The following is a 17,088-nucleotide window of genomic DNA, read 5'->3' as shown; positions in this document are numbered from 1 at the left end:
TATGTTCTGCCTCAATCCACTCAGCTACTACCACACCATTAGGTTTGAATGACAAAGTGAACTGTGGTCATCATCCAGGCAGATGCTCCACAATGTACAATCTACATCCATAAACTTGGTTGTGAATAAGTGGATTTGCAATCATGATTCCATGATCTGGGATGCCACCTTATCCAGGAACCAATTCTGTCCACTTCTGTTGAAGATTTTCTCTTAGACAAACTAATGCTGGCTGCAAGTTTATGTAGGACTCCAAATGGAGAATCATTTTGTCAAAAGGGCCAAATATCTGATTTACTACACATATGCACCCTTTTATAATAGCTATATTTCAGTCATTTCAAGTACTCTAAATAGTATTTTACACATCATTGCTCATATGTCAATAGTTGAATTTTATAGTCTTAGTTGTTAATAGATTGCTTGCTCCTGAAGAAGGATCCTGTGTTTCAAAACATATTGAGCTGTAATGGATTCCTAATACTTCTGAGAAAAAGGTTTCATCTATTTCTGTTCTTTGTTTTCTGTACCCTTCCTCCTTTTTTGTACTTCACATACTCTACAACAATCCTAACCAGGGATGTGGAAAAAAGTAAGCGTCTATGAAGACTAGAGGAGATTTATTGTGCCTTTTGATACTTTAAATTTCACATGAAGAAATATGTCACCTGCTTCAGGCGCAGAAAACTAATAAGCTAAAGCAGGGATGACATTATTCCTTCCCAGCTTAAGATAAGAAGAATATCTAGAGGAAAAAGTTACCCAGTGGCAGCAACTGCTAATAAGGATATTATCTACTAGGCTTTTATTTTCAGATTTTTCTTCTAGGTTCATTCTCAGAACTTACTCGTTTCCTCGGTTATTTTAACATTTTCATTTTCTTTGTCAACAAAAAGAGAAATAGGGAAACAAATGCTGGGTGGGATACAAAGCCATAAATTGAAAACATGCCATGTTAGAGATTTTTTTCACATGCAATTAAATTGGAATTAAATGGGGAGAACTTAGAATGTTAGATGAAACCAGGTTTCCTGTATCAGCAGAACATTCCTGGTTCTTTCGATATAATGTGAATCAATTCCAAATGGTAAGAACTCTATCTCCTTTTAGGGCCTAGTTATGCAACCAGTTCCTCTGAGATAACTGGTTTTGCTTCAATTTAGGGGTGGTGATCAGAGTCAGAAGTGACTTGGGAGAAAAATATCTCAGTCTAGTTCAGAGCCTGATTCAGTTGACTTCAGAGAAGTGACAGTGTAGACGGTGTAGACCAGGGGTAGAGGTTCAACACTCTCCAGATACTGTTGGGCTCCAACTCTAGCCTGCATGGCCAGTGATCTGGGATGACAGGAGTGGTAGTCTAGCAACATCTGAATGGCCACAGGTACCCTGTCCCTGGTGTAAACAATACTTTGATCATTATTGAGGGTATCTAGAAGTAAATGAAGTAAAGATCTATTCTATGGCAGATATATTCTATATCTATAGCAGTAACTTTTCATACCCATCCTACTGCTGTTTAATTTGTCACACTCTCTCTCTCCAGTGAATTGGAATCATGACAACTGTAGTTTTGTGAGTGATCAGAAATCCCTAAGAGAAAATTCTCACAGTCCCCCAAACACTGCAGTTTTCATCATTCTCTAAATATAAGCATTAAACTGCCATAAAACATTAGACATATTAAGCATAGATATGCTGTCCCAGAAAACATAATGACAGTGAACAGTGGTGTTTTCCTCAAATAATATTAGACCCTAGACTTAGGGATTGCTTGCCCATTTGGACAAGAATTAATGCTTCAGCAAAGCAAACCTAGGATAGACTTTAGCTTTGAAGTCTTCACAGAATTTACAAATAAGCCATAAAGCAGCAATAACCATTCATTTAAAAGAAATAATATAGGTATACCTAAAAAATCAGGGGACACACTTGTCCTTTCAAAGTTCATTTCAAATGAAATGTAAAGCTGAATAACTGTATTCAGTAGCATATGCCAAATGTATTCCGCAAATACACATGCAGGATACCTGATGACATATAAATCCAATTACTAAATAATAAACTCGAAATGGAACTCCTCTCAGAGATAATTTTATAAGAGGACATTAATGTTTCTAGCCTAGTCTAAAGGTGAAATGCTGTTAATATAAGGAATTGCAATATCTCATATCAGCAGTAACTTTATCATTTATACATACGTACATTTGGAAGCATTAAGAGCTCTTTCATATTTTTTTAAAAAACCCTCTTCTTAAGAAAGCAATCGAAATAGCATAAAATATATAACTGACAAGTATAATTATTCTTCATACTACTGCTTCACCTTCTGATCATTTTCCCTCATGGAAGAAAAACTATCCCCTGAGGATTTTATTATACCCCTTTGCTACATATGTGAGCATGAATTTGACCTTGGAAACTGGGACACTCCATCAGCCTTATATTTTAAGGGTTTTCTATGGCTTCAGAATTTGTCTGTGTAGAAGTCGTTTTAATGGGTGAGATCCAATTCAATTTTACAGCCTCTTTCTTGTGGCAAAGCTGGATTACTGTATAATTTTTAGACTGCAAGGAAAATAGTTTATTTCAACTCCTGCCTCTTCTTCCTTAATCCCCGAGGACTAGGTCTTTTGGTTTTAGAACTATTTTAAAAAGAGCCATTTAAAATGATCTTTTCTTGAATGTTCTTCCCTGGTCCTACTAAGAAAATGCTATATTTGCTCATATTGGGGAAGGAGGAAAGAAGGACAGAGGAGTTTTGGCTGGACATGCACAAAGGAAGAAGATGAGGAAATCCCCTTTTGCCAGTACAAAAAGTTACCGTAGTTCAGTACCACCCTATATTACTAAATTGGTGTTCTATTTAAAAACTAACATAACATGGCAAGTGAAAGCTCTACATCACTATTATAGTTTGAATCATACACATTGCCTCTAATTGTTGTAGGATCCATACACAAGCTAAGGACCTGTACCTTGGCCCTGTATACCTGAAGGAGCCTCTCTACCCCCATCATTCAGCCCAGACCCTGAGAGCCAGCACTGAGGGCCTTCTGGCAGCTCCCTCACAGTGAGGCAGAGGGCCTTCTTGGTAGTGGAGCCCACCCTGTGGAGGTTTTTAATGTTTTACTATGTTTTTATATATGTTGGAAGCTGCCCAGAGTGGCTGGGACAATCCAGTCAGATAGGCAGGGTACAAATAAAATCATCATCATGAGTTCAGAGTGAACTATGATGTACATAAGGATCTTTGTTCAGAACTGCACAGCCCCAGAGCAGGGTAACCAATGACAGGCCTGTAAATTGAGGAACAGTTCAAAGTGCTGGGTACATTTAGCCTGGAGAAGAGAAAAAGGGTGGCATACCAATCTCTGAATTGCTTTGAAGGATCGCCATGCAAAGGGTGTGGAAGACTTATTGTGTACTGCTCCAAAGGGCAGGACTAGAACCAGTGGGTAGAAATTGTAGTGATGCAAATTTGGCTAAGTATTAGGAGAAAGTTCCACACAGTAAAAGCTGTTAGACCAGGCTTCCTCAACCTCAGCCCTCCAGATGTTTTGAGACTACAATTCCCATCATCGCTGTCCACTGGTCCTGATAGCTAGGGATCATGGGAGTTGTAGGCCAAAAACATTTGGAGGGCCGAGGTTGAGGAAGCCTGTGTTAGACAGTGGGGTGGACTACTAGTGCCTCAGAAGCTGGTGGGCTCTCCTTCATCAGAGGTCTTTAAACAGAGGCTGGATGGTCATTCGTCACAGATGCTGCAGTTGCATCCTGCAATGCATCCTGAGCTGAGCAACGGAGATTGGAAGGGACCTGATCTTCCTCTCTTCCTGCAAGGCTCATTTTTCAAGTTGAAAAAGGTGTGCCAAATATGTTTATACATTTAACCTATCATCTGTTTTGATAAAAAGACATAGGTTAGTGTCTTTGGTCCATGCTACAAAAGATAGACCAAGCAAGTAATATGTTCTTCATTAATTTAGCACATTATGTCCTTTCTCTCATCTGGGAATAACTGCTACAGTACTATTCCTGTCTTCCAGACATACAGAGGACAATGTAAAGAATGGGGTTTTTACTATAAAAAGATAGTCCACAGAGCCAAGATAATATATTGTAATGACAGCATTTAAACCTTATTTGCCAACAGTGTCACTAAAGCTCTAGTGTACAGGCAAAGTGGCAGATCTGGGAGTGTTTTACACATCCAGCACATTCTGCTGCAGAGTAGGTCTTAAAATAGAACACCTCTGCTAAACATAGTACTGCCATAATGTTTTAATAAATGGGAATCTCTACAGAGTACACAATCTCCACAATTTGTCAAGATGAGTATATCAATGTATGATGTAGCATTATCCAAGTGAAAAAGATTGACCTAGTTATGCTATTTTAAAAATAGCTACCTAATTTAAACTGACCAAGCAAAGGGAATTTCAGACTTGAAATTAATTCTTCATTCTTCAGTCTCACTCTCACTCTCACTAAGTGCTCTAGGGAGAATGGCAACACTATCTAGTGGTGCACAAAACAAATCCTGCTAGTAATTGTAATGTTTCTGATTCTAGAAAAACGCCACAAAGCATATGCCTTGCATATTTTGAAAAGAGTCTATTAGCCACTGACCAACTTTCATGGTGCCTACAGGAAAATTCAGTTCAAAAGCAAATAGAGCCAATAAGCAAATGATACAGAAACCTGAAATTGAGAATTGGGTGCGCCATTTTTTATTTCTTTAGAAACACATTTAAGGGCAAAACACTTCTAAGTGCCTTCACTTCAGCTTTTATTTTCAAAAGCATATCACAAAGTTCTCTCGTATTTGTGGTGGCAGATTTCCAGTGGAATAGTGAATAGGACAATATCTTGTTAGAGAGTCAGTACACATGAACTATTCCATTAATTAACTTCAACTCTCAGCAACTGCAAGTTGAGAACACCAAAGCACCATGAACTGTGGGAGGCCCTAACAATCCTACACATCAAAAACCTATATAAGAAGGCTCACAAGTATTTGTGGTTGAAATTCTCATCTCTGAATACTAGATAAAAAGTATTTTGGTTTTCTGTTGCAGATTGGTTTGGTTGTAGGAAATAGAATTCCTAATACTAATGAATCTGGCATGGCATCTGTGATCAGTGCAAGCCAGCGAAGTTTTTAATGACAAGTGTGTGAAAGATAGGTTAAATAAATAAATAAATAAATAAATAAATAAATAAATAAATAAATAAATTATTTATTATTTATACCCCGCCCATCTGGCTGAGTTTCCCCAGCCACTCTGTAATGTAAATGAAATGCCTAAATATTTAAAAATATCTGAAGTTATCTTAAATATAGTGTAGCTGTCTCTCCTACATGCCCCTCCCCCAGTGGACACCAAATGTTGGTCACAGAACCAGACATTATAGTAGAGATGTTAATAGCTCCTATTAAACTGTTGCACCCTTTCACAACCTGAAGCCTTCCAGGTGTTGTGAACCGCAACTCCCACCAGCCCACCCAGCATAACCAATGGTCAGGGATGATGGGAGTTGTAACCCAGCAGCGTTTGGTTGAGGAGGGCTGCTACGGGTTTTTAAAATTTGTATGGATATATGAGAGCCGGTTTATTGCAAAGAGCAGTCTAACTTACAGAAGAAATACAGTAGCCAAAATTAGATACCAAGACAGAGACACACATTATAGCTTCTTCCCATTAAGCTTTTCAGGTTCTTCTATGTCATATACTGTATCTCAATTCCTAAAATATATTCTTGGAAAGATTTTTGCAAAACTGATGGAAACAAAGTAGCATGCCACAGAATTAGCAACTCTTTTCTTGGTTCTTTACAGTAGACATATCCCATGGGTAGGCAAACTAAGGCAAGGGGGCCGTATCTGGCCCAATCGCCTACTAAATCCGGCCTGCAGATGGTGCGGGAATCAGCGTGTTTTTACATGAATAGAATGTGCCCTTTTATTCAAAATGCATCTCTGAGTTATTTGTGGGGCATAGGAATTCGTTCTCCCCCCCCCCCTTTCTAAAATATAGTCCAGCTCACCACATGGTCTGAGGGACAGTGGACCAGCCCCCTGCTGAAAAAGTTTGCTGACCCCTGACATACCCTCTAAGGCTCCTCGTCACTGAACCAGCATCAGACTCAATAATTTTGGAGTGTAACTAAGCAGATTTCAAAGGCTATTGTAAAGCCTAGCTATACCAATCAATATTGTAAAAATTAGTTCAATAAATAAATAAATAGCATGCAAATACTGGTTGCTTGCTTTCTTCAGATTTTCTGTTTATGCAATATACAGTTGGATTTAAATATGGTACAGGAATTAAACCCAGTGCAGAATGTGCAGAGTGCTATATTTAAATAAAATACATATACAAAGAGAAAGGAATATGGTTATTTAAAGGTATCTAGTGGGAATGTCTGAGACTATTTTTAGCTTTGTAAACACTGCTAGCATTTTCCTAGAAAATATTGTATTGTTACTATTTATGCACAGCTGCTTTTGTCAATGGAAAGACTTCCCAAGATACATTTGAGAACATGAAATGCTTGTATCTGGGCCAACTCTGAAAGAAATTTCACATTCAGCCACAGAAAAGGTTAACACTAAATTCTGCATAGCAGTGCACTTGAATTTTTCTTTTATAATGAAAGTTTTATATTTTTGTCCAAGTTTTAAGTCAACCATTTTAATGTACTGTTGACAGCAGCTACAAATACATCTAAGATTTTATCTCTGAAAAAATGTATTTTATATAAACTAGGAGTGGGGAACCTATAGCCCACCAGTGGTTATTGGACAATGGTACCTATCAACCCCAGCCAAATGAAGCCTTATACCAAGTCAGGCTGCTGGCCCACCCAGCTCAGTCTACACTGACTGACAGGAGTTCTCCAAGATTTCAGGCAGGGGACATACCCAGCCCTAGCTGGAGATGCTGGGGACTGAACTAGGGACCTTCTGCATGCAAAGCAGCTTTTCTACCACTGAGTTGCAGCCCTACAACACTGTACAAACTTGAGGAGGAGGAAGCTGGTAGCCGTGCCACCTACTGAACTGGTTATAAGGGCTAACTGAAAACAGACTAAGGATAAGGAGTCCTTGTCCCATTTGGCCTAATGGACTAGCCTCCACTTATGCAAGTAAGTGCCAAAAGGGTCAGTTGTTTGGATTTGTTTTCATGCTTTTGTGTTAATTTGCATGTGTTTTCATTTTTATCATTCAAGGTCTAAATATAGTTCAGTGTGTGCTCTCAAAGTTACCTAACCATCAGAATTTATTGAACAATGTTGTGAATGTAACTGAATTTTTACATAATCCTCAATTTTAGTTTTATAAGATCTCTCCACAGTAGGCAGTGATATGTCCATTGATTTATGTTTACTGCGGCCAAACAAATCATAATTATTAAGATGAGGTGTTTTTAAAATGTGTGCTTCTGATTTAGCTACTTCATTTTGCCCATACAGTACTCTGAACAATTCTCTGTGAAACAAAAATTGAATAAAGTTCCTCAAGAAAGGGTCAGGTCAGGTCATTTATTTCAATTAGAAGCACTAATGAAATTTCACTAAACTATTAGATATCAGTTAGTCCTTATATAAGATAAATAGAATGCTTAATTCCTCTTGACATGTCCCACAGTTATGCAACCCTGACTTTCAGATATGGCCATTAAAACCCCCAAATTCTATTCAGTTTGAATAATTTTTCAGACATTTTAGTAATCCTTTATTAGCTGTATAATTAATAATTCATTAGCTGTGCAGATTCCTATCACTGCTACTTTTCAGATACAATATGGAATAGCATGCTTTGATCTAGAATGAAATTGAGCTCACCATACCTAGGCGGTTGATTGGTGAAGTTCATTACAACCCCATCTTTTGTCTCCAAAATGAAAATTTATACCGTATATAGCATTCTTAATACTAATTTTTCTAGAGAAAGATATCCGTTTTCAGTTCATCTGGACAGCCCTGAAGTGTAATTCTTATTTCACTGGCAATCTTCTTTTCCATTTGTTATGCAAAAGTCACAGCCGTAAAATTTACCGCACATACATATTTTGAGCCCATTCTGTACCTATGTCCTACTTGTTCATGGAATGCTAGACCGTAGCAACTCACCTAGTTACTCTGTTATAGTAGAGTCCTGCCACAGCCCAAGCTTGATGCCATATGAAGCCCAATAGAATGGGGGGGGGGGAAGCTCCCCATGGAACCCCTCGCAGCAAATAAGAAGTGATAAAACAATAAAAACATTTTAAGAACAATTCCAATACAGATGAAAAATGGGAAAGTTAAAGTCTTGTTGAAAGAGGAAGGTCCTCAGTAGGCACCAAAAAGACAACAGAGAACATACCTAATAGTTAAAGGGAGGAAATTCCAAAAAGTAGGTGCGTCATGACAATGAAGACCCAATTCCTATTATTGGAGTATCTTTCAGACATATTTGTCCCAAGCTGCATAGGGCTTTATATACCAAAACCAGCACCTTGAACCAAGTCAAAAAGGCTCTTTTCCTATTCCAAGTACCGTAAATACCTTTTTGTCCCACCAGCAGCTGGCTTACAATGGTATATAGGGTTTATATTTTTTAAAGGATTTTCATTTTATTGTTAACCCTAATTCTTATCTTTTCAGTAGCTTTATTTTGTTGTTTGTATGCTAGATGCATTTGGGGGTATGGAATAATTTGAATGAAACTAAACAGCAGTCATCAGGAATTATTATTCAATTATTTTCCCGAGGAACATCCTACACTAGGTCATTAATTGTACTTATTTCTTGCATTTATATCCTGCCTTTCCTCCAAAGAGAAAATCTTCTTAAATAATTTTCTTTTGGTTTCTTTCTTTCTTTGCCATATAGAGTGTTATGCCAGTTTAATTCCAAGGCTCATTCTTCTGGTTACGACATTGCATTACCTCATGTTTTGAAAATGTAGAATAGCACATATGCACTCCCACTGTAAACTGCTTGCATCCCAAACAAGTACATGGAACTAACTTCCAGAGATTCCCTTTGTGCATACTTACTGGTAAGTAGTTTGATTTTCAAATGGCACTTTTAAATTTGAAGTACAGATATTTCTATCCTCTAAAAATGCTGAAAAGTTTATATGCATAAATACTGATTGGATATTCATGCCATCCATATAAGTGTGTTTAGTAAAGTTTCAGATCCTACAATGTTAATGATTATGTGCCATGTAAATGAAAAGTTTGTTTTGTCATTCAGCCGCTACTTCCTAACTTCAGCAACATTCCCCTTTTATCTACAATACAAGAATCTGATAAATGTGTATGGCAATAAAAATGCAGCATTTTGTTGGCTTTTTAACTGGCGCATACACAAGTCTTCTTCACTGAGTTACCATACCTAGAAAATATCACAGTCCAGTGCAGAAATGGGAAGGAGCTAGTTTGGCTGTGTGTTAAAAACTGTTTTAGCATATTCAAAATCTTTGGGGCAAAAAAAGAAACCCAACCAGATATCAAAGCCTTAAGGCTACTTACCATGTTGCTTGTAGAAGATGTATTATTAACACTATGTCTTAAGGCATATGCAAATACAACCAAGAAATGAGAACATATCTATCACAGAGAGAATACTGACATGTAAGTTACAATTAGTAACATATTTTAAGTCACGGGTCCATACAATGTGCAACCCAATGCACCCATATATCAAATTACAAATCATGTACATGCAGCAAGGCAGCTGGATCATGTCTAGGGGCACATGAGTAGCCTAGAGCCAATCACATGTTCAGCTACTATTTAGATGTAGTCTTAATACATTACATAAGAGTCTAAAAGCTGCATTCCCAAATGTCACAGTAAATGTAGGTAAAGGTAAAGGGACCCCTGAGCATTAGGTCCAGCCGTGGCCGACTCTGGGGTTGCAGCGCTCATCTCGCTTTACTGGCTGAGGGAGCCGGTGTACAGCTTCCAGGTCAGGTGGCCAGCATGACTAAGCCGCTTCTGGTGAACCAGAGCCAGAACCATTTACCTTCCCACTGGAGCGGTACCAATTTATCTACTTGTACTTTTGAGGTGCTTTCAAACTGCTAGGTTGGCAGGAGCAGGGACCGAGCAACGGGAACTCACCACGTCGTGGGGATTCGAACTGCTAATCTTCTGATCGGCAAGTCCTAGGCTCTGTGGTTTAACTCACAGTAAATGTATATACATACAAACTACACACAGAGATTTGTGAACATGTGTTTTATTGAAAAAAGGAATATGAAAAACAGGGCCTACATTAAAGACCTGCATTTACATCAAGTGAATGCAGGTTGTACTAGGCATGGTGCAATGCATTACACAGAACAAACAATTGTGTGCTCTAAATCAGGGGAGGGTAATCTGTGCCCCTACAGATATCTATAAAATCTAATGCATCTGATCTCAGTGAGGTGCAGCTGATCCCAGTGAGATACAGCACTGTCAACAAGTCCCATTTACAAAGGAATTATTGGAAATTCACTTTAAGCTCCTGATGGTTGCTCTGATGCAACCACGTCCTTCATGATCTTAGGTGTGAGGCAGGTGGGCATGATTTTCAGAGAAAGTCTTCACAGGCCAATTTGGGACCCATGTGGTCCACAGATTCTCCATTCCTGAATGATATAATGGATTCCAGCATGCAGCTACAAGTAACCCATTTCTACTTATACTTGGTGGTCCCAGGCACCTGTCTCTACCCACTACTGCTTCTCTAGCTTCACTTTGGCCTCCTACAAATTCAGGCCCCCTGTCATCTCTACCTGCCGTTCCTAAGCAAATGCACTACAGACAAGAAATAGTCCTCCCCAACTGCAGCTGTAGCACTAAACTAGAGTTACTTTTCAGAGGCTCTTTAACATGCAACTTCTACATGCAGCTAATCAGAGGTGTTTGGCCACAGGTAAAAATTATCCCATTTATTGGGGCCTCTAAAGAACATTGTAACTACGGGATCTATTTCATTGACCAGACTGAGTACAAAGCCTCTCAGCCCCGTATCTGCAACGTAGAAAGAATAATGATACTGTCTCAGCTACCTTACAGGGATGTTGTAAGTTATACTGAGAAAGTATGTGAAGCACTCAAGTGCTTTGAAGACATGAAATGTGAGATATCAGCACAACACATTATTTTCAAATATTAGAAATAATAGAGCCAAAGAATGCTGTATATGTTGACACATTTAAGCTGATCTATGAAACTGTTATATTCCCATGCTGGGTGCTACGTTTAAGCTAAATACTCCTTGTTTTATCCAGCAGACCACACATAACTGTAAATGCTGCACAAGTGGAGTAAGGGTTGTCTTATAGTGTGAGTTCATTTCTCCTATATGAAGCTATAGAGTACTAAAACTGCATAAGTCACAATATTTCTCTAATTTTCTGGATACTGCCTAGTTGCTTTATCACTATCATATATAAGGAAATCAGTGAAAAAAGCATTCATATGAAAATCACAAACCTGAAATTGCAAAGAACTTTATATTCTCTAACCATAACAGAGAGATGTCATCAAGGAAGGAGGCAGTTTATCTCTACAGGGAGAATTTCCGAGACCACAATAACATATTTTGTTTCAATAGAAGGACTGCATTTCTGTTTTTAAATAAACTTTCAGGGACAGTTTGCTTCTTGTGGCTTTGTTTTAAACAAACTTACTTAAAATATAAAATATAATCAGCCTTACACTAGATTTATTTGCCATTTATTTGCAGAGGACAGAAATTCACACACTGTCTTTCCCAATTATATTATACTTCCAGTCCACTGAATGTGGTTTGCTGCTGCTGCTGTCAGAAGTTACTTACTGACAAAACCAATCTATGCAACGATATCATGGAACACAAGAAAAGACTTTGTTCCATAGCCACTGTATTTTTAAATGCCATTATACATAATGCCCTATTCCTACTAGAGTGATATAGTTTGCATAGTCATAAAACTATTCTGATAACTGCTCTGGCTAATTTTCAAGTCTTTCCTCTGACAACTTTTAAAAATTAGGTGGTTAGGTTTTTGCATGTGTGTGCACATGCAACTATTATTTTGCATTAAATTCTGACACACATTTGACAACCAGCATGGCTCCTATTTGACACCTCATTTGATCAACAGCTTTCATAATATGAAATGGCCAGCATTGCCAATAGCATATCTCCATTGGGTGCACCATTGTTTTATAGGCTGACACTATGAATTGCCCCTCCCTTAAAAATTTATATTTCCAGATGCATTCATTTATCCATTTGCATTTAGAACTGTTTTTGCTGCAAGTTGGCCAGTCATCATCCACTATACTGTCCATGATGACTGTGAAAAATATTTTTGTGAGCTAAAAGGCTAAGAGAAGCTTACACTATTATTGCATTACAGAGACCAGATTACAGATACCAATTTCACCTGTCATCCATATAAACCAATTTTGCAGTGAAAATAAATTAGTTTGAAGTTTCTGCATAACCCAGTTCTGATAATCAGGAAACCCTATTATGCTGTTGTCTACTTCTCTTGCAAAAGCATGATTTTCAAAAAGGCAAAGAATTCAAGTCAATTACTGAACTCAGTGGAAAACTTGCAGGTGTTGGCATTTGTCTTAAAAATCATTAAAGCACGTATCAGCTATTACTAGTCTCAGTGTCTCCTCGGACATTTAACACTGACCTCTTCCCTCACAAAAGGTGGATTATAACACTTTAGCTATGTACACTTCCTTGGGAATAAGAGTCACTGGATTTAGCATCACTTCTGAGTGAGCATGGATAGGATGTACTGCAAGTTCCAGGAGCAGCTGAAAATCCATAGTACAACTTTGTGTTTTAGAGGAGTCCTTCAGAATGCCAGATAAGTTTGTCCTACAATATATTTTTCCTTGATTTCATTAATTAGTTTCAAACTTCAATAAAAGTTTGGATCCTGCACCCTTACCATCACATGGAATTTTAAAAAAAAAATATTGCAGGCTTTTACGAGACACATTTCCCACCACCAAGAACTAAATAGAAACAAGAAATGCATCACCATTAACTGTCACCTTGTTTCACAAGTATTCCAAGAAGCACTAAAGCAAAAAGTCATCTAAGCAGTATAATAAGACCTACATACATACATACATACATACATACATACATACATACATACAACGCTCCTCTCAAGTTCTGTCACCAAACTTCACACAGTAGAAAACTTTTAGCCTGCTTTAAAACACTACAACTCCACCCCCATTCATTGTGCCCACAGATTTTCCAGCAGCTTGAGTACAAGGGTAATACAAATCCCACTTTCAAACTCCAGACAAACTTCCAACATGCAAACTCAAGTCAGTGATGAAGCAAAAAAAGTTCTAGTTAACTCTTTGCAAAATGTGCCATCTGTGATATTAGAGTGAGAAACGCAAGAGAACTTCTATAAAATGAAAAGACATACAGACAGAGCTGGTCCAAACATTTTGAGATGAACCATGCCATGGCACCCTCCACAGTCTCTTTAGTGAGATGGAGGTGATGCTGTGGAATAATTTTTGCTTTGTCTGAAAAAAAATACAATGGCAAACTTCTAAATATGACTCCACTACACACCATTCTGGAGCCCCCCCCCCCATGAACCCTCAAACTTTCAAGATGTTAACAAGCTTTTTGCATTCCAATTCTGATACCAAGGGTCATTGTGTTGCCCCACCCCACCTGCCCAATGCACATAGTAACACACTCAGATATCGGGTTCAAATCACACCTCCCTGTAAAACTCAGATGGTCACCTTGAGTCAATTTCAACTTCTCACCCTAACCAACTTACGGGATTGTTGTAAGGAAAAAGTGTGCAGGGGAAGTAAAGTTCAAAACAAGTCCTCCTGCCCTAGAATGCAAAATGACCACCTTTGCATTGCATGGTGCCTTGCAGTATGCACACATAATTATACAGTGTGTACACACAGATATAAAATGCATCTAATATCCAATTATGAGATTAATTTTACAGAGATCCTGTGACAGCAACCCTATACATACTTACCTGTGAGTAAGCCCAGCTGAACATATTTCTGAGTAAGCATGCAAAAGTTTCTGCTGTGAATCCTAGACTGCCATGAAGCAACTTTTGGATACTAATGGATTTACCAATTTTTATATTAGTTGAGATAGTACTCAACTACTGTCTGTAACAGTAATCAAGTCAAGAGTACATTCCTAAGACTCTCTACTCAGAAGTAAGCTGCAGTGAATTTAATTAGACTCACTCATAAGTAACTTAAGTATAGGATTGTAGCCTCAAGCTACAGCTCTATGCATACTTACATGGCAGTAAACCTCAATTAGCAGAGTTGTCATTTACTAAATAAACATGGATGGGATGGGTTGGGTTTCTCATTATGAAATAAGAGATCTGTCCCCTTCCCTAACACAATTCAAATAAGGAACTGCTCTTTAAAGTACATATGGCACTTAACAGGAAAGTCTCTCAGCCATGCTCTCCCTTCAACATGGAGATTACGACAATGGACTGTATGTGCATTTGAATGGTAGAACAAAGTTTTAAAATGTTACATGTACCCACATTTGCCATATAAAGTAAGGTATTGTTTATATGAATTCCTGCCTACAGATTTCCTTTTCTAGGTGTCCAGTCGCAACTACACTGTTCGAGATGTTTCAGTTGTATTATTTCCACAGCGTGCCTGCCACTTTCACCCAGTGGGCTGGGGTGAAGCATGAACAATAACCAGGAAATATCTTCCCCAAACAAAGTTATCAGTTTACTTTGCATGTTCAGCGGGCGCTCTTCTCCCTCGTCTATCTACCACTTTAAGTCAACCTCCATTATATCCGGGGGGGGGGGGGTGACAAGGAAGAAGACGACCAGAAGGCGCACGTTTCTTGCTCATTAGCTGCCAGAAAGGGAGCGTCATTTGTTGCCCTCCTCTCTATAGCCTGTTGCTTCTCTCCCCAGCGCCCCGCCCAAAGACATGGAGCTGAACTCTCCTCCTTTGCTGCTTGAATTTGTTCAGCGGCACCTCCCGCTGCTTCAGCTGCACACTTCACCAGCAGCATCAGGGCCGCTTTCCCAGCGCATCATGCCTACCCCACTTTTGCCGGCGCCTCAACCGCCGCTTCCTGCTCCACCCGGGCGGCTGCCGAGGCGCGCTGCTCCACTCGCTCCCAGGCTGCCCCGAAGAGCGCGGGGAGGAAGACTGTGGTCCAGGGCGAGTCAAGGAGCGCGCTTCTGCAGCCAGAGGGGTCGTGGAACAGCAGGAGAAGGCTGCGGCGCTGGGGGCAGCTGTGAGCATGGTGGTGCTGGACACTGGTGTTGCTGCTGCTCCTGGCGAGGCAGCAGGAGGTGGGGGGCACTTTGAAAGCAGACACTTCCTCTCGCCACAAGGACGACAGCAGGGCAGCCGCCGCTGAACAGATTCAAACCATCGAGGCGGCACCGGTGGCTCGTTATTCGCCGCTGCCTGGACTGGAGGCTTTGTCCAGCTGGCTACTATTGCCACTTGTTACGGCGGGCGCCCAGCGGTGAACAGCAGGCGCGTCGCGGGTATGTGGCAGCGGCAGTACCGCCGCGTTCCCCAACTTGCCGCCTGAGGCACCCGTCTTCTCTTGCCTAAAGAGCCGGCCGGCCCTGGGTGCAACTGCAGCAGGGCGCTTACCTTGTTGGAGTAGGGGGGTTTGCTGAGGTTGATCCCATCCCGGATGAGTTTGTCCCTGATCATGATTTTCAGTTTGAGCTTGGGGTAGGTCATCAGCTCCAGGCTGCGGGTCCCCACTTTCCGAGGGAGCCCCTTCTTGTTCCCCTGAGGATGGCGGGGTTTAAGTGGCTCCTTCCAAGCCTTGGCCTCGTACTGCTCCACCAGGTGGCTGGTATAGATCTCTGGCGAAGGCGAGCTGGGCTGGGGCGGCTGAGGCTCCAGGGTGAAGTAAAGCCCGGCGGTGGTCTCGTCTTCCTCCTTCAGCCTCTGCACGGCTTCGTGGAGCCGGCGCCTGTGCTGTGGCAGCGAGACCCCGATGGCGTCCAGGTCCGGGTCCCCGATCTGCTTGCACACTTCCAGGTCGTCATAGCCGTTATCCACAAAGGACTCCGCGTACTGAGAGAGCTTCAGGGTCTTCAGCCACTCGTAGACTATGTTGGCGCACATGATGGATGGAGGCTGGAAGGAGAAATCAGCAACAAACTGCAACTTCGCAGGACTCCAGCAGCTCCCTTGGCGGAAAAATAAACCCCCAGGGAAAAAAATCCAGATGCAACAGACATCCGTGGAGAGAAAACAACGAAGCCCTCGGTCAGCAAAACACCATCCCCGGGGAGAGACGAAACGTTAAATCCCAAAGCAGCAGCAGCAGCAGCAGCCCTGAGGCGACTCGCCTGCTAAGCCCACCTTCTGGCTGCAGTCGCTCTCCTCCAAGCCACCAAACCTGGAAACCTCTGGCTCTCAGGAGGGCTCCCTTGAGCGGCCCCCCATGCCCCAGAGCTCTCTGCCCGGTCCCATCTCCAGAGCGCGCGCCAGTGACTGCCTCTCTGCCCGTCTCTCGTGTCGCTGCCTCCCCTTGGGTTGGCTTTTGTTTCCCCCTCCTGTGGCTTTTATGGCTTTGGCAGTTCCTTTCCCCTCGTCAGTCTCACCTGCCTCTGCCCCTCTGCCCGGAACGACGCTGTGGACTGGCTGACGAGGTTGGGTGCGCGCCTGGATTTTAATCTCGCCCCGTGTGAAGGTGGGGAGGGAGGACCCCAGCACGCTCTCCCGGCGCGTGCGGCAGCCTCGCCGCCTTCTGTGCCTTCGCGTCAGCCGGAGGGGGAAAACAGAGCACGCTGCCCTCAGCCCTCGCCTCGTCCTCCGGCTCGCAGGTCCACCCAGCCCGCCACACTTCGCCAAGCCTCTGACGAGTCATCCGCCCTGCTTCTCCCTCAGGGAAAGAAGGCGGCGAGCAACTGACATTCGCGGTACCTCACAGAGTGAAGCCCAGAAATTCAACAGTTTCCCAGGCTCCCGCCTTTCCTGCGTTTAATAATGTCTCACCTGAAGCCTTGGGAGAGGGAGGGAGGCGTTTTCCTCAGTCTCATTATTTGAAAAAAGTGTGCTT

At 41.3% G+C, this 17,088-nt stretch overlaps 1 protein-coding gene across 2 annotated transcripts in view; it reads right to left on the bottom strand.

Moving 5' to 3' along the window:
* Positions 1-16,933, bottom strand: part of SASH1 (SAM and SH3 domain containing 1) — a 522,300-nt gene extending 505,367 nt beyond the window's left edge. Inside the window, exon 1 of one of the 2 annotated variants that reach the window (XM_083496233.1) lies at positions 15,663-16,933. In XM_083496233.1, coding sequence (XP_083352359.1) covers positions 15,663-16,148 — 486 coding nt within the window. In that variant the 5' untranslated portion in view covers positions 16,149-16,933. The remainder of the gene's footprint in view (positions 1-15,662) is intronic. The other variant, XM_083496239.1, reaches the window with a different exon arrangement.
* Between the last annotated feature and the right edge of the window lie 155 nt (positions 16,934-17,088).

Source organism: Podarcis liolepis, assembly GCF_965112155.1.
Source record: "Podarcis liolepis genome assembly, chromosome: 3".
NCBI classification, from domain to species: Eukaryota; Metazoa; Chordata; class Lepidosauria; order Squamata; family Lacertidae; genus Podarcis; species Podarcis liolepis.
Note: the sequence above shows the minus strand (reverse complement) of the source record. Positions and strands in the feature narration are given on the sequence as shown.